The sequence below is a fragment of the Falco naumanni genome, chromosome 20, assembly GCF_017639655.2.
Source record: "Falco naumanni isolate bFalNau1 chromosome 20, bFalNau1.pat, whole genome shotgun sequence".
NCBI lineage: Eukaryota > Metazoa > Chordata > Aves > Falconiformes > Falconidae > Falco > Falco naumanni.
In genome coordinates, this window is record NC_054073.1 from 3,682,644 (window position 1) to 3,698,578 (window position 15,935).

A 15,935-nucleotide genomic window follows, 5' to 3' on the forward strand; every position below is an offset into this window, starting at 1 on the left:
GGGGGGGGGCCGGGCAGTAGCAGCAACGGGAGAGGTGGGTGATGGCTGGAAACCGGGGTGGTGGTGTCACCCCAGGTGGGGGGCAAAGGGCCGCAGCCCCCCGCCCCCCCCCGGGCCTGACACCGAGCTGTGGGGTGAGGTAGATGTGTGGCGGGGGGTCCCCGCTGCCCCGGGGGGGGGGGGGCGGGGGGGGGGCTGGGGACTCCGCTGCACTGGCGGGGCAGGGAGGCTGGAAGAACCAGGAGGCCTGGGCAGAGCTGGCACGGGGGGGGGGGGGGGGGGGGGGGGGGGGGGGGCGGGGCACAGCCGGCCCCAGAGCTGGAAGCAAGTGGGGGGGCTGCCCCCCGCTTTGCGGAGGGACGGACAGACAGACAGACCCACGGCGTGGGGGTCGCGAAGCCGGGGGGGCGCTGGGGCAGCTCAACCCCCCCCCCCTCCCCCCCAGCGACTCCCTCAGTCTTTGGTTGCAAGAGCCGCCCCTGCGGGACCCCCCCTCCTTGATTGTCGCTGCGTGGGGGGGGGGCAGCGCAGGGGCCGGGGCCGCGGCACCCCTGGGCGCGGGGACTCTAAAGTGCCTGGGTGACCCCTGGGGCGCCCGTCGCCCGTGGAAGTGTGGGGGGGGGGTTATTGCACTTGTCCTGCCCCCCCCGGGCCAGGGTGGGGGGCAGCATGCAGAGCCCCGGCCCGCGCCCACGGGGGCAGGAATGGCTGCGGGGGGGGGGGGGGGAGGGCAGCACCCCCGGCCCTGCGGGGGGGCTGGTGCCCGGAGACTGGACCCCATGGGGGCAGGGGGGGGTCCACCATCGCCCCCCCCGCCCCGGTCCCCAAGCCGGGGGCACCGGCCAGACCGGGCAGCAGAAGGCACAGGGGGCACCGCGGCTGGGGGGGGCTGGCGTGGCCGCGGGCCCTGGAAGCACAAGGGGGGTGGCCGGGGACCCCCGGCCCCCCTGGGGCGGCGTTTGTCATCTTTTCTTTTTTTTTTTTTTTTTTGTTTTTTTCTTTTTCCTTTTAGGTTTTTTTTTTTTTTTTCCTTTTAGTTTTTTAGAAAATGCAGGAGGAAAAAAAGCCCTCCGGGGGGGGGGAGGGGGGGGCGCCGCCCAGCAGGGGGGGGCAGCGAGGCGCCGTGGGAGCAGCGGGACCCCCGGCACAGGGACCACCCCAGGTTCATGGACCCCCGGCCGGGACACGGGTCCATCCCGAGGCGGCAGCAGCGGCAGGGGGGAAGTGGGGGTGGGGTGGGGGGGGCAGTGCCGGGTGGGGGGGTCCCGGCCCAGCCCCTCCTGGCAGCCAATGGGTCCGGGGTCCCTCCTGCTGCCCCCCTCCCCCCCCCCCCGCCCCACTACTTGGGGTAGGGGTAGGGGAAGGCGCCGGGCTCAGACGGCGACTCGATGGGGCCGTGGCTCGGCGCGGCGCTGCCGTCCTGCGGGGAGGTGTTAGCGGAGCCTGTGCCCCCCCCCCCCAAAACCCCTGTGCCCCCCCCAGCCCCCCAGCACTCACCTCCAGGGGGAGGGCAGGTGGCACCGGTGGGTACGGTGGGATGAAGGCTCCAGGGACGGCGGTGGCAGCAGGCAAGTACTGGGGAGAGCGGTGGCATCAGTGGGGGCGGGGGGCAGCAGGGGGGCATGGCGGGGCGGGGGGGGGGGAAGGGGGGGACCTGGGGGGGGGTCTTACCGTGCCGGTGCTGCCCAGCGAGAGGTGGCCAAGCTGCTGGGCCAGGGGGGCCACCACGGAGGGCTGGAGGGGGACGGCGTGGTCCACAGCGGGGGCCAGCACCGCGCCCTGCACGGCTCCGTCAGCCTGGGGACGCGGGGGGGGGGGGGGAACGGGACAGGGGACACCGGGGCCACGGGGGGGGCCGGGACGACACGGGGGGGATGGGGGGGGGGCCACGGGGAGGCACCGGTGCTGCGGAGACCCGGGGCGGGGGGACAAGGGCTCCTGGGGGCACAGGGGGACAGGGGACAGGGACACCCGGGGCTGGGGCAGGGTGGGGCAGGGGGGCGGGGCTTCAGTGGTGTGCCCAAACACAGTGGGCGGGGCCACGACCCAATTTGGGCGGGGCTACAACCCAAAGTGGGTGAGGCATGCCCAAAGTGGGCGGTGCTGTGGCCACAGTGGCCAGGTCGCATCCAAAGTGGGTGGGGCTATGGGCACATTGGGGCGGGGTTTAGTCACAATGGGCGTGGCATGCCCAAAGTGGGCGGTGCTGTGGCCACAGTGGGAGGGGTGTATCCAAAGTAGGTGGAGCTACGGCCCAAAGTGGGCGGGGCATAGCTGCACAGGGCGGGGGGGCAGGGTGCTGGAGGGGCGGGGAGAAGGGCAGGGCAGGGGCAGGGCAGGGGCAGGGCGGGGCAGGGCGGGGGCAGGGCAGGGCGGGGCAGCGGGGGGAGGGGCCGAGCTCACCGTGGGCTGCACGAGGTAGGACTGGTGCATCCAGGCGGGGCCGTGGACCTGCGGCAGCAGCCAGGAGGGAGCGGGTGGGGGCTCTCCCCAGGCCCCCGCCCCTCCCCCCATGGGGTTACCCCGCCCCCCAGCCCCGCCCCACCCCCCGTACCTGGTAGGAGGAGACAGGGGAGGGCAGGTAGGGGGCCAGGGCCGTGGGGGCGATCATCCGGCTGGGGGCCAGGCCGTAGGGCGCCGGGTAGAACCTGCGGGGCGGCGGGTCAGGGGCAGGGGGGACGCGGCCGGCAGCCCCCACCCCGCTGGGGCCTGGGGGGCCCTGGGGCACCCACCCGTTCTGCAGCACAGTTGCAGGGTCATAGGCCAAGGTCACGGTGCCCGGGGGGAGGTGGGGGGAGGGGGCAAAAGGGTCAGTGCTGCCCTGCAGCCCCTCCAGCAGCCGTGGGGGCTGTCCCCCAGGTGGACCCCCGCCCCCTCCCCCCCTCCGGCCCCTCTCACCGCATCGCCGTCCCGCGCCCAGGCTCTCCCGTTGGGCACAAACTTGCCCTGGCTCTGCCGCTTCTTCTGCCCCCCGTCCGCGAACTTGCAGAGCAGTGGGTCAGGGGGGGCTGGGGGGAGGGGTTGTCAGTGCCATCTGCCGGCCCCCGGCTCCCCCCCAGCCCCCCCGCCACCCCCACCCCCCCCCCGGCACCCCCTCAGCCCACCTGGCACCCCCGGGGGTGTCTTGATGTATTTCCCGTTGAAGTGGGTGATGACGGCCTCGCACTTCTCCGTGGACTCCATCCTGGGGGGAGCGGGGCTGGGGCGGGGGCCGCGCACTGGGCCCTCCCGGCTGCCCCCCACCCTGGGTAACCCCCCCCCCCACCCCACGCAGCCCCCCTTGCTCTGTGCAGCCCCAAGCCCTCCTGCCCCCCCCCTCAGCCCCATGCAGCCCCCCCGGCTTTGTACAGCCACAAGTCCTCCTAGACCCCCCAGCCCCCCTTAGCCCCCCTAGCTCTGTGCAGCCCCAAGTCCTCGAAGACCCCCCATCCCCACGTAGCCCCCCTAGCTCTGTGCAGCCCCAAGTCCTCCTGGGCCCCCCCAACCCATGCAGCCCCCCCAGCTTTGTGCAGCACCAAGTCCTCCTAGCTCCCCCCAGCCCCAGGCATTGCACCACGCACCCCCCCAGCCCCATGTACCCCCCCAGCAGAGCCCCCGCCGGGCCCCCCTGTACCGTGCAAAGCCCACACCGCGACTGGCCCCGTGGGGGTCCCGCAGGATGCGAGTCGAGACCACCTGCCCGAAGGGCTTCAGCAGCGCCTCCAGCTCCTGCTCGTCCACCCCCAGCGGCAGGTTCGAGATGTAGAGGTTGGTGGGATCCTGTTCCTGTTGCTGGGGGGGAGGGGGGCATCAGGGGGGCCAGCTGGGCCCGGCAGGGAGCCCAGGGGGCTCTGAGTGTTGGGAGGGGGCGGCCCCCCAAGGGGCTGTGCTGTACCTTGGCCATCTGTGCCTGCACCCCGCTGGCCTTCAGCGCCGTCACAGCTTTCTGGGCCGCAGTGGGGCTGTCGAAGTCGACAAAGCCGTAGCCTGAAGGGGGGAGGGGGGGGGGGCAGTGGTGAGAGGGGCCCCCAGAGCCCCCCAGCCCCCCCCACCTCAGCCCCACAGGCCCCCCAACCTTTGCACTTGTTGGTCGTCTTGTCCAGGATGGCTTTGGTGGAGACGATCTTCCCGTAGCTGAGGGGAAGGCACGGGGAGGGGTCGGTACCCAGCAGGGCCCCCAGCCCCACCCATGCCGGGGGGCACCGGGCTGGGGGCAGCGGGAACCCCAGCCCTCGAAGGGGTCCCGGCCCCACTCACGGCTGACAGAGCTTGACAAGGTCCTGGTCCGTGGTGCCGGGGTGCAGCCCCCGGATGTAGAGGTTGGTCTTGCTGAGCTGGTCCGTGGCCCCCCCGGCAGGGCTGGGGCTGGGGGGGCCCAGCGGCTGCGCCGGCGGCACATAGGGCTGCTGGGGGGGCGGGGGTCAGCACCCGCCGCAGCTTTGCCACAGCCCCCAGCCCCCCCAGGGAACACGTGGAGATGCTGAGGAGGGGGGCAGCTCCCAGCAGGGCCAAGGCACAGATCGCGGGGCTCACCCCAGCTATGGGACCCCCACCCCCCACCCCGGTGACAACCCCCCGGGGGCAGCGCCCATCCCCCAGGCCCCCAGCCAGATGGCTGGGAAACCTCCAGGCCTGATGTTAATGTGAAAAAATTAATCACCCGCAGCAGCCTCTGCGCCCTGGCCCCCCCTGGGTCCCTGGCCCCCTCCCTGGGTCCTCAGCCCCCCTCCCCAGGGTGGCCCCATGTCCCCCCAGCCCTGTGATGCCCCGAATCCAGGCTCTGCTGCAGCTCAGGGTGTCCAGCCCAGGGGTGCTGGCTGGGGAAGGAGGGGTGACCCCCCCCCCCCCAAACCCCTGCTGCTCACCGGGGACAGGGCTGGGGGTCAGCCGCCACCTGACATCCCCTGGCCAGGATCCACAGACACCCTCAGGGACCCCCCCCGGCACAGGTGAGCATGGATGTGCACACACATGTAGGCACACACATGTGTTGGTGCACATACATGCGTGTGCACGGCTCACAAGCATGCGCAAGCGTGTGCCAGGGCTGGTCCCTGTGCGTGGGGGGTGGGGGGGTGTATGTGTGCAAGAGCCGGTGCAGGCTGTTACCCCATGGCAGGGACATTGCTGGGCGCAGAGGTCGGTGCTTGTGCAGGGCACATGTGTGTGTGTTGCACACGCGTGTGCAAGCGTGAACATGTGACTGTGGGGGCCGCCGTGCCCTGTGTGGGGCCACGAAACCCGTGACCCCCAGCCCAGGGGTCTGCGCTGGGCCTGGGGCCAATGTATCAGGCTGGCGCAGCCCCCCTGGGAGGGAAACTGAGGCACGGGGCAGAGGTGCTGGGGGACAGGACCCCCCCAGGCCAGGCAGGGGGGCTGGGGGTCACCAGGCTGTCCTGCCCTGACCCCTGCCCCAGCAAGGGTGTGCCCCTGACCCCCCCAGCTCCAGGACCACAGCCCCGCCACTCATGTGCCCCCCCCCCCCCAGCCAACCCTGGGGAGGGACCAGGGGCTGCCACAGCGAGTGTCACCCCCCCTCGCCCACCCCACCCCCTGCAGCTGGGGGGACGGGGACGGGACCCTGGGCAGGACTCTGGGCCCAGCCGCAGCGTGGGGGGGACCCCCACGGTGGGGGCAGCCGGGGTGGGACTCTGGGCCCAGACCTGGGGTGGGGGGTGCTGCAGGGACCCTGAGGCAGGGGGACCTGGGGGGGAACTGCAGGGGCAGGACCCCGGGCCGGGGGGAACCTCAATATGGGGGGTACCGGGGGGGGGTCCCTGAGGGCGGGACTCTGGACCCGGGCCCGGGGCGGGGGGTATCAGGGGTGCCCCATGACGAGTCTCCGGGCCGGGGGGGACCCCAAGGCGGGGGGTACCGGGGGGAACCGCGGGGGCGGGACCCTGGACTCGGCCCCGGGGCGGAGGGGGGGGGGGGGGAACGACGACGGGACACGACGACTCCGGGGGCGGGACTCCGGGCCTGGGGGGTTCCCCAGGGCGGTGGGGGGTGGGCCCCAGGCTGGGACTCCGGGCCCAGCCCCGGAGCTGGCGTAAGGGGGGGAACTGGGTGGGGGGGAGACGGGACGGGACCCCAGGGCGGGCGGTACCGGGCCAGGACCCCGGGCCCAGCCCCGGGGCGGGGTGGGGGTGCCCCGGGCCAGGCCTCCGGGCCCAGCCCGGGGGCGGGGGGGACCGGGGGGAACCCCCCTACCTTCTTGCTGCTCTTGTTGTAGGCGAAGGCGGGGAGGCCGGAGCGCGGCGGCACCGAGAGCAGCATTTTCCCGAGCGCGAGGCCGGGGCAGGCCGGGAGCCAGGCGGGCCCGCGCCTGACGTCACGCCCGGGAGCCAGCCTGGAATCCGGGCTGGCACCGCGCGGGCCGGGTCCTAGCGCCGGGCTCGGCCCCGCGCCCCGCCGTACCCCGGCCCCCCGCGGGCGGCGGGGGACCCCTGACACCCCACCCCCCCCCACACCCGGCTGAGGGGAACAGGGGGTGGGCTGCCCCCCGCACGGTGGGACGTTGCCCCCAGCCGAGAGGTCGCCCCGGTTAGTGCGGGAACACACACACCCACACCCCGGTGGAACGTCCTGCCCCCGCCGCGCCGCGCTGCAGCTCAGCGCCGGGGAGCGACGGTACCGGGGCGGGGGGGGAAAGAAGGGGAGAAACGGGAGGGGAACAACGACAACGACTGTAGGCTGAACCCAGGAGCGTCCCCCCGGGGGTGCCATTGCCCGCCCCGGGGACGGGCTGCCCCGGCTCTAGGGACCCCCAGAGAGTCTCGGCCCCACGGGACGCGCGGCTCGTTTAAGGGCGCGAGGCCGCGCCCCCGCCGCCATTACCCCTCGGCGGGGCGCGGGCCACGCCCCACCCGCCCGCACCATGGGCGCGGCCATTTTGGAGCCGCCGGTCACGTGGCCCCACCCCGCTGCCCATCAGGCGCCGCCGCCATCTTGGCACCACCTTCCCCCGCCACGTGACGCCGGCCGGCGGCGCCCCCGGCTGAGGGCGCACTGGGGGCCGCCATCTTGGCGCTTCCAGTTCCCCACCCCCCACCCCACCCGGCAGTGGGGTGGTGTTAAGGGGGGCGGGGGGACAGGAAAGGGGGACCTGGGGCGGCGCCTGGCGGGCGTGTGGGGCAGGATGGGGAATCTTGGGGGTATTGGGGGGGGTCTGTGAGGCAGAATGGGGGGGTCCTGGGGTTTCTGTGGGGCAGGGGCAGACCTGGGGGTCCCCAGGTGGTCTGTGGGGGGGATACAGTGTCCCCAGGGTGCTGTGGCAGGGGCAGAACAGGGGTTTGTGGGGCGGGGCAGGGGGTCCCGGCCCAGCTGTGCCCAGCCTGGCACGAGCTCAGCCCTGGGGGCTGGGGGCGCCGCTGCTGCCCCGCTCTGCCCCACACAGACACTCTGCGCCCCCCAGCCAGCCCCATCGGCCGGGGCGTGGGGCCCACGTGGCTCCGTGTCCGTGCGTCCGCCTGCGTGTCCCAGCGGAGCCGGCCTGTCCCCTTTGTGGCAGCCCGGGGCGCGGATTGTTCTGGCTCTTTGCAGGGCGTCAGCAGGGCCGGGGCCCCCCCCGTGCCCCCATGCTGAGCCAGGCCCTTCGGCACCGACCCCGCTGACTCACCCCACGTGCGGGGCCGGGATGCTGAGCTGGCAGGGATGCAGGCGCTGGCTCCCCGCGGGTGGGGACACGGGGGCACCCCTGGCCCAGCACAGCGGGGACGGCCCCAGGTTGTCACCCCTGGCGTGTGAGCAGGGCCGGCTATGGGGGTGGCCCCCCCACTGCGCTGCGGGAAGCCCCCTCCCTCCGCTGCCCGCAGCCTTTCATCCCTGCCTTTCATCTCTCAGCCGGGATGGAGTGCTGGTCGTCGTGGCAACACCCCAAAGTCTGGCAGCTCGTTGCCATGGTACCCAGAGATGCTCTGAGCCCGGTGCCGGACCCCTGCAGCCCCCCCAGGGCCGTGCCCCATCCTCAGCCCCCTCCTGCAGCACAAGGGTGCCCTGTGCCAAGCATGGGGCCTTCCCTCCCCACACTGGGGGGGTTGGCAGCGCTTGGGGGGAGGCGGGGTGGGTGGCAGGGCCGGGGGGTGGGAGGTGCCCCTGCCCTGGGTGTCCTCCGTGCTCTCCTCGGCCCTGCAGCTGCGCCATGGCCATCAGGGAGGTAAGGCCCCGCGAGCTGCGCTGCCCCAGCCCCTTCCCCCTCAGCCCCCTGCTCACCCCCAGAGCCAAGGCCCTGGGGTCCTGCCCTGCGGGGGGGTGGGGGGGAGGGGGGTGAGCAAGCCCCTAACTCACAGAGACCCCCGCAGTCTGTCAGCACCCAGCCCATAGCCCTGGCACAACCGTCCCTATGTGCCCCCCGGCCCTGGTGTGGCTCCTGCACCCACCTCTGTGACTATATCCCCCTGTAGCCAGGGTACCCATCTCTGCTGCCATGATGGCCCCATTGCTGCGGTGCTCCTGTTGCCATGATGAACCCATTGCCAAGATGCCCCCATCACCATGGTACCCTGTTGAGGTGGCACCGCATCACCATGGTACCCAGTTGCTGAGGGGTCACTTCACCCTGTTGCTGAGATACTGGTTGCTGAGGTGTCTTATTGCTATGGCACCCCACCACCAAGGCACCCCATGGCTGTGGTACCATGGTACCCAGTCACTGAGGCATCCTGGTCCATGGTCCCCCATCTCTGAGGCACCCCATTGCTGTGGTACCCAGACACTGAGGCATCCTGATGCCATGGCACTCCATAGCTGTGGTACCCAGATACTGAGGCATCCTGGTCCATGGTCCCCCATCTCTGAGGCACCCCGTAGCTGTGGTACCCAGACACTGAGGCATCCTGGTCCATGGTCCCCCATCTCTGAGGCACCCCATTGCTGTGGTACCCAGACACTGAGGCATCCTGGTCCATGGTCCCCCATCTCTGAGGCACCCCGTAGCTGTGGTACCCAGACACTGAGGCATCCTGGTCCATGGCCCCCCATCTCTGAGGCACCCCATAGCTGTGGTAGCCAGACACTGAGGCATCCTGGTCCATGGTCCCCCATCTCTGAGGCATCCCAGTCCATGGTCCCCCATCTCTGAGGCATCCCGTAGCTGTGGTACCCAGACACTGAGGCATCCTGGTCCATGGCCCCCCATCTCTGAGGCACCCCGTAGCTGTGGTACCCAGACACTGAGGCATCCTGGTCCATGGTCCCCCATCTCTGAGGCACCCCATAGCTGTGGTAGCCAGACACTGAGGCATCCTGGTCCATGGTCCCCCATCTCTGAGGCATCCCAGTCCATGGTCCCCCATCTCTGAGGCATCCCGTAGCTGTGGTACCCAGACACTGAGGCATCCTGGTCCATGGCCCCCCCATCTCTGAGGCACCCCGTAGCTGTGGTACCCAGACACTGAGGCATCCTGGTCCATGGTCCCCCATCTCTGAGGCATCCCGGTCCATGGTCCCCCATCTCTGAGGCACCCCGTAGCTGTGGTACCCAGACACTGAGTCATCCTGGTCCATGGCCCCCCATCTCTGAGGCACCCCATAGCTGTGGTACCCAAGACACTGAGGCATCCTGGTCCATGGTCCCCCATCTCTGAGGCATCCCGGTCCATGGTCCCCCATCTCTGAGGCATCCCATAGCTGTGGTACCCAGACACTGAGGCATCCTGGTCCATGGCCCCCCATCTCTGAGGCACCCCGTAGCTGTGGTACCCAGACACTGAGGCATCCTGGTCCATGGTCCCCCATCTCTGAGGCATCCCGGTCCATGGTCCCCCATCTCTGAGGCATCCCATAGCTGTGGTACCCAGACACTGAGGCATCCTGGTCCATGGTCCCCCATCTCTGAGGCATCCCGGTCCATGGTCCCCCCATCTCTGAGGCATCCCATAGCTGTGGTACCCAGACACTGAGGCATCCTGGTCCATGGTCCCCCATCTCTGAGGCACCCCGTAGCTGTGGTACCCAGACACTGAGGCATCCTGGTCCATGGTCCCCCATCTCTGAGGCACCCCATAGCTGTGGTACCCAGACACTGAGGCATCCTGGTCCATGGCCCCCCATCTCTGAGGCACCCCGTAGCTGTGGTACCCAGACACTGAGTCATCCTGGTCCATGGCCCCCCATCTCTGAGGCACCCCATAGCTGTGGTACCCAAGACACTGAGGCATCCTGGTCCATGGTCCCCCATCTCTGAGGCATCCCGGTCCATGGTCCCCCATCTCTGAGGCATCCCATAGCTGTGGTACCCAGACACTGAGGCATCCTGGTCCATGGCCCCCCATCTCTGAGGCACCCCGTAGCTGTGGTACCCAGACACTGAGGCATCCTGGTCCATGGTCCCCCATCTCTGAGGCATCCCGGTCCATGGTCCCCCATCTCTGAGGCATCCCATAGCTGTGGTACCCAGACACTGAGGCATCCTGGTCCATGGTCCCCCATCTCTGAGGCATCCCGGTCCATGGTCCCCCATCTCTGAGGCATCCCATAGCTGTGGTACCCAGACACTGAGGCATCCTGGTCCATGGCCCCCCATCTCTGAGGCACCCCGTAGCTGTGGTACCCAGACACTGAGGCATCCTGGTCCATGGTCCCCCATCTCTGAGGCATCCCGGTCCATGGTCCCCCATCTCTGAGGCATCCCATAGCTGTGGTACCCAGACACTGAGGCATCCTGGTCCATGGTCCCCCATCTCTGAGGCACCCCATAGCTGTGGTACCCAGACACTAAGGCATCCTGATGCCATGGCCCCTCATCACCGAGGCCGGTCATTGCCACACCACCTCATCACCAAGGCACTCTGCCACCAGGGCACCCCATGGCCGTGGCACCTGGTTTCTGTGGTGCCACGAGGGTGATGCCCGACTGCCCTGTGCCCCCAGGAGCTGCGGACCTGGTGCTTCTGGCAGGGGGTGCTGGTGGAGGCTGTGGCAACGCTCATCTTCGTGGGAGTGGTGCTGGGCGCCTCAGTGGACCCCAGACCCCTGGCACCAGCGTTGGCCGCGGGTCTGGTGGCAGGGGCGCTGGCCTGCACCCTCAGGGCACCCCAGGCCAACCCGGCGCTCACCCTGGCCCTGCTCTGCACCCGCAAGCTGAGTGCCCTGCGTGGGGCCGCCGGGCTCCTGGCACAGTGCACCGGGGCTGTGCTGGCCTCTGCCATCGCCCGCCTGGCGCTGCCGGATGACACCAGCCTTGTCACCAGGGTGAGTGTCCCCATCCCCGTCCCTGTCCCCATCCCAGCGGTGGCGCTGAGGCCAGGCTGCCATGGCAGGTGAGCGCAGCGGGGACGGCGGGACAAGCCCTGGCCTGGGAGACCTTTGCCACCTTCCAGCTGGCGCTGGCTGCCTTTGCCACCACCGACCAGGTGGCCCCCCAGGGTGGGCTGGCTCTGGGCAGCGCTGTGGCTGCCGGTGCCCTGGCTGCGGTAAGGACCCCCACTCACCCCCTCGGGGCTGCTGGTCCCCAGCTGGCACTGACCCCCCTGTCCCACAGGGGCCGTTCTCGGGGGGCAGCATGAACCCAGCGCGTTCGCTGGGGCCAGCCATCGTCACTGGCATCTGGGATGACCACTGGGTGAGTTGGTGGCACCCCCAGCTCCCCCCCAGAGACCCCAGTGTGGGGATGGGTGCCCCCAGCTGCAGTGTGGGACCCCTGTGATCCCACCCCCACCTCCCCAGGACAGGGTTCCCTGGCTCTTCCTCTCATTTGGATGAGTCCCCTGATGGGACAGGTCACCCCTGGCTCCATCCCCAGTTTGGGTCCTCCTGGTCCCTCCATCCCAGCATGGGTCCCCCCCAGACCCAATCCTTGGGATGGGCTTCCCCCGGTCCCCCCACCCCAAATGTGACCCCCCCATGGCTCCTCATGATGCTGGGAGAAGGTTCCTCCAGTCAGTCCCCAGCACTGGTGTGGGTTCCCCGGTCCACCCATCCCTTGAGCAGCACCCAGCAGCCGCCCCGCCCCCGGGGCACCCCGACCCTGTCCGCCCCCCCCAGGGCACCCCTGACACATGTCCCCCACCCCCCAGGTGTACTGGCTGGGGCCGGTGCTGGGTGCGGTGCTGGCCGGGCTCTCCTACGAGTTCATCTTCGCCCCCGGCGCATCCCGGGAGAAGCTGGGTGCCTGCCTCGCCTGCCGGGACGTGGCACTGGTGGAGACCACCAGCCCATCCCCCTCCTCAGCCTCCACCCGCAGCCACCCAGCCCCCCCGGCTGAGCGAGACCAGGGCACGGCCTGAGCCCCCCAGCCCCCTGCTCCGACCCAGCCCCTGGGAGGTGGCACAGAGGCTCCAGCGCCAGGTCCCAGCCGGACCCCAGCACCTGCCGTGGGGCACGCAGGACACGGTGCCCCCCCTGGCAGGGTGGGGGGTCCATGCACAGATGGCTCCAGCTCCCCCCTCCCCATCCCACCCTCTCCCCACAGGGCGGATTAAAGTTGGCTTTGGGTTGGAGGTGGGTGCGGAGTGTTGCTGTGGGGGACGGGTGAATCTCCATGGCTGCAAGACCCCCACCCTGCACCCTCAGGGCATGGGGACACCCTGATACCGGGGTCTTCCCCCGGGCCCCCCCTTGGGGACATGCCCCCTCCCTGGCTCCCCGGGCAGGTGCCCCCTCCCAGCAGCCCCGTGGCGAGGGTGGGGGCCAGGACCCCCCATCCACCCCGTCCCGTGCCGGGGCGCTGAGCGCAGCAAAGCCCTTTGTCGCGGCCTCTGCAGCCCTGGCAGATTTCGGCGGGCGCCAATGGCCGGGCCTGGCCCTAATCCCCCCGGCCAGGGAATTAGTGCCCGCTAAGCCAGGCTGAATAACCCTCCCGCAGACAACAGGGCCGGGGCGGGGGGGAGCCCCCCGGGGCCAGCCCCACTGCGGGCTGGGGGGGCACCCAGGGCCCCCCCTGTGTGGGGTTGGGGGAGCCTGGCTCCCAGCAGTGTGGCCTCAATGCATCCCCAAAATATTGTGGGGGGTGGGTGGGAGGGGTGGGAGTCCTCAGCACTGACCCTGGCCCCCTGAGCGCAGGGGTCCCCCAAACCCCACAAAGAGCATCTATGGGTCAGAGCCCCTCCCCAGCAAGGCAGCCCCAGGGATGGAGGGGGGTGCAGCTCTGGGGGGGGGGGGGTCCCCACTACCCTGGGGGCGCAGGGCTTCCCTGGGGGAGCCCGCGGGGGGGGGTCCCTCGTTGCACATCACTCAGCCCCCGCCCCGGGCAGCGAAGTGGTTAACGGGGGGTGGCAGCGGTGGGATCCCACCCCCGGGGCCGGCCCGGGGGGGCCTTATAAAGGTGGGCACGGGTGGCCCCCGGGGAGGGGAGCGGGGCCGTGGAGGGCAGCGGGGCCAGGCCATGCGGGAGCTGCGCTCGTCCTCCTTCTGGAGGGCCGTCCTGGCCGAGTTCCTGGGCAGCCTCCTCTATGCCCTGCTGGGGCTGGGGGCCTCCCTGCGCTGGGCCCCGGGCCCCCCCAGTGTCCTGGGGGCGGCCCTGGCCTTCGGGCTTGCCCAGGCCACCCTGGTGCAGGCGCTGGGCCATGTCAGCGGAGGCCACGTCAACCCGGCCATCACCCTGGCCTTCCTGCTGGCCTCGCAGCTCTCCCTGCCCCGTGCCCTGGGCTACCTCCTGGCCCAGGTGCTGGGCGCGCTGGCCGGGGCCGGCGTGCTCTACGGGGTGACACCGGCCCCCGTCCGCGGCACCCTTGGCCTCAGCGCGGTGAGCAGGGGCAGGGGGCTGGGGGTGCTTGTGGAGCTGGGGTACCATGGGGCGGGGGGCTCCAGGAGGTGGTTTGGGGTGCCACAGGATTGTAATGGGGGATTGGGGGGTGTAGAGATGCTTGACGTGCTGGGGGGTAATGGAGGATTAGGGGGTCTGGGAGGTGTTTTGGGGCTTTGGGGTGGGCGTGGGGGCTGAGGGTCCGGGAGGCATTTGGGGCTTGGGGGTGGGTGTGGGGGCTGGGGGTCCGGGAGGCATCTGGGGCTTGGGGGTGGGTGTGGGGGCTGGGGGTCCCGGAGGCATTTGGGGCTTGGGGGTGGGCGTGGGGGCTGGGGGTCCCGGAGGCATTTGGGGGTTGGGGGTGGGTGTGGGGGCTGGGGGTCCGGGAGGCGTTTGGGGCTTGGGGGTGGGCGTGGGGGCTGGGGGTCCGGGAGGCATTTGGGGCTTGGGGGTGGGTGTGGGGGCTGGGGGTCCGGGAGGCTTTTGGGGTTTGGGGGTGGGCGTGGGGGCTGGGAGTCTGGGAGGCGTTTGGGGCTTGGGGGTGGGCGTGGGGGCTGGGGGTCCCGGAGGCATTTGGGGCTTGGGGGTGGGCGTGGGGGCTGGGGGTCTGGGAGGCGTTTGGGGTTTGGGGGTGGGCGTGGGGGCTGGGGGTCCGGGAGGCGTTTGGGGTTTGGGGGTGGGCGTGGGGGCTGGGGGTCTGGGAGGTGTTTGGGGCTTGGGGGTGGGCGTGGGGGCTGGGGGTCCAGGAGGCGTTTGGGGCATGATGGGGAGCGTGGAGGGGGTGACAGCCGTGTCAGCAGGGGGTTTGGGGTGCCAGGGGAATGGGGGACCAGCTCGGTGGGGTGCTGGCTGCCAGCCGGGGGTCGGTGGGGTGCTGAGCCCCCTCCCCGCGCAGCTGCACCCTGGCGTGGGCCCGGGCCAGGGCACGGTGGTGGAGCTGCTCCTGACCGCCCAGTTCGTCCTCTGCGTCTTCGCCAGCTTTGACGACCGCCACGACGGGCGCCCAGGCTCGGCCGCGCTGCCCGTCGGCTTCTCCCTCGCCCTCGGCCACCTCTTCGGGGTAAGGGCACCCATGGGGACCCTCCTGGTGTGACCCCCCTGGGGGCTTGGGGGGTTGCCTGGGGCCTCAGGGGCAGCCAGCCGGCACCCCACAGCCCCATCCCCCCCCCCCAGATCCACTACACGGGCGCCAGCATGAACCCCGCACGCTCCTTCGCCCCTGCCGTCATCACCCGCAACTTCGCCAACCACTGGGTAAGTGGGGTGGGGGGCCCCCCCCGTCCCACCCTGGGCCCTCCCTGACCCCCCTGGCTTGTCCCTGTCCTGCCCCAGCTGTGGGGTCCCTGCCGAGGGGTGGCAGCTGCCAGAGCCACCCCGGTGACAGCAGCACCCCAGGGTGCTGGGGGCTGCACAGACCGGGGCACGGGGAGCCCCCCAGCCCGGCCACCCCCAAATCTCGAGGGGACACACACACACACACACACACACACACACACACACACACACACACACACCACTCCCTCATACAGCCCCTCCAGGGAGCGGGTGCCCCGCGGCCGGGCCCGATCCCCGCGGGGGCGGGTTGTGGGGGGTTGTGGGGGTGTGCCGTACCCCGGGGGGGGGGGATGGGAGGGTGGCGGGGGGGGATGGGAGGATGGCGGTGCCGGTGCCCACGCCGCCCCCCCGCAGGTGTACTGGGCAGGCCCGCTGCTGGGCGCGGCGCTGGGCGCGGTGCTGTACGAGTTCGCGCTGTGCCCGCGGCCGCGCAGCCTGGCCGAGCGCCTGGCCGCCCTCAAGGGAGAGCCCCCCGCCGCCGAGGCGCCCCCCGAGCCGCCGGCCGAGCCGCTGGAGCTGAAGACGCAGGGCCTGTAGGCCGGGCCCGGCCTCCCCCACCCCCCCCGCTGCTTTGCTGTGACGGGGCCGCCGCGGTGCGTGTGGTGCGTGTGTGTGCGGCGCGGCGGGGGGGGCCCCGCGGCCGGGACTCGGCCCCCGGCCTCCCCGGGGCCGCCCGTACCGGGCTGGGGCCGCCCCGCCCCGCCGCGGCGGGACTTCTGTGTTCGGTGAATTAAACCTGCTCTTTTATTTTGGTAACCGCTCGCGGCCGTGCTCGGCACCGGGGAACGGGAGGGGACGGTACCGGAGGGTGGGGGGGTTGGGGAACCGAACCCCGGCCGCCGCGGGGACTGACGGGACATGCCCACCGCCAGCGGTTCCCGCGCCTGCAGCGGAGGCCCCGCCCCCGGGGAGAGGCAGTGCCGCAGCCCCCTGAGCATTT

General features: G+C 71.4%; 3 protein-coding genes across 4 annotated transcripts; 2 read left to right on the forward strand and 1 right to left on the reverse strand.

The window, feature by feature from the left end:
• Positions 1–1,033: 1,033 nt before the first annotated feature.
• Positions 1,034–6,378, reverse strand: RBMS2 (RNA binding motif single stranded interacting protein 2). 2 transcript variants are annotated; one of them, XM_040618739.1, is made up of 13 exons: positions 6,190–6,378; positions 4,237–4,385; positions 4,055–4,113; positions 3,875–3,966; positions 3,614–3,771; positions 3,105–3,184; positions 2,898–3,008; positions 2,733–2,778; positions 2,555–2,648; positions 2,404–2,451; positions 1,672–1,779; positions 1,498–1,575; positions 1,034–1,420 (listed from the first exon to the last, which is right to left on the reverse strand). In XM_040618739.1, exons 1-13 carry the CDS (start codon positions 6,253–6,255, stop codon positions 1,340–1,342), a joined length of 1,170 nt encoding a protein of 389 aa, XP_040474673.1. In that variant the 5' UTR covers positions 6,256–6,378; the 3' UTR covers positions 1,034–1,339. The 2 variants fall into 2 exon arrangements, with proteins under 2 accessions (XP_040474673.1, XP_040474672.1); XM_040618738.1 differs by having other exon boundaries at positions 1,035–1,420; positions 2,733–2,781; positions 2,901–3,008.
• Positions 6,379–8,043: 1,665 nt separating this feature from the next.
• Positions 8,044–12,416, forward strand: LOC121099639 (aquaporin-4-like). Its single transcript, XM_040618848.1, is given in 5 exon segments — positions 8,044–8,134; positions 10,849–11,208; positions 11,211–11,390; positions 11,459–11,539; positions 11,994–12,416. Coding segments are annotated over 5 exon segments (846 nt in total). The 5' UTR covers positions 8,044–8,119; the 3' UTR covers positions 12,204–12,416.
• Positions 12,417–13,105: 689 nt separating this feature from the next.
• Positions 13,106–15,728, forward strand: LOC121099644 (lens fiber major intrinsic protein). The gene is made up of 4 exons (XM_040618859.1): positions 13,106–13,660; positions 14,556–14,720; positions 14,834–14,914; positions 15,350–15,728. The coding sequence occupies exons 1-4, from the start codon at positions 13,301–13,303 to the stop codon at positions 15,530–15,532; spliced, it is 789 nt and encodes a 262-aa protein (XP_040474793.1). The 5' UTR covers positions 13,106–13,300; the 3' UTR covers positions 15,533–15,728.
• Positions 15,729–15,935: the final 207 nt, after the last annotated feature.

Coding starts and splice junctions, on each gene's coding strand:
- RBMS2 (XM_040618739.1), bottom strand. CDS start 6,255: ATGCTGCTCTCGGTGCCGCCGCGCTCCGGCCTCCCCGCCTTCGCCTAC. Junction 4,386..6,189: donor ACAACAAGAGCAGCAAGAAG/GTAGGGGGGTTC, acceptor CCGCCCCCCCAG/CAGCCCTATGTGCCGCCGGC. Junction 1,421..1,497: donor CACCTGCCCTCCCCCTGGAG/GTGAGTGCTGGG, acceptor ACCTCCCCGCAG/GACGGCAGCGCCGCGCCGAG.
- LOC121099644 (XM_040618859.1), top strand. CDS start 13,301: ATGCGGGAGCTGCGCTCGTCCTCCTTCTGGAGGGCCGTCCTGGCCGAG. Junction 14,721..14,833: donor CCCTCGGCCACCTCTTCGGG/GTAAGGGCACCC, acceptor CCCCCCCCCCAG/ATCCACTACACGGGCGCCAG. Junction 14,915..15,349: donor GCAACTTCGCCAACCACTGG/GTAAGTGGGGTG, acceptor GCCCCCCCGCAG/GTGTACTGGGCAGGCCCGCT.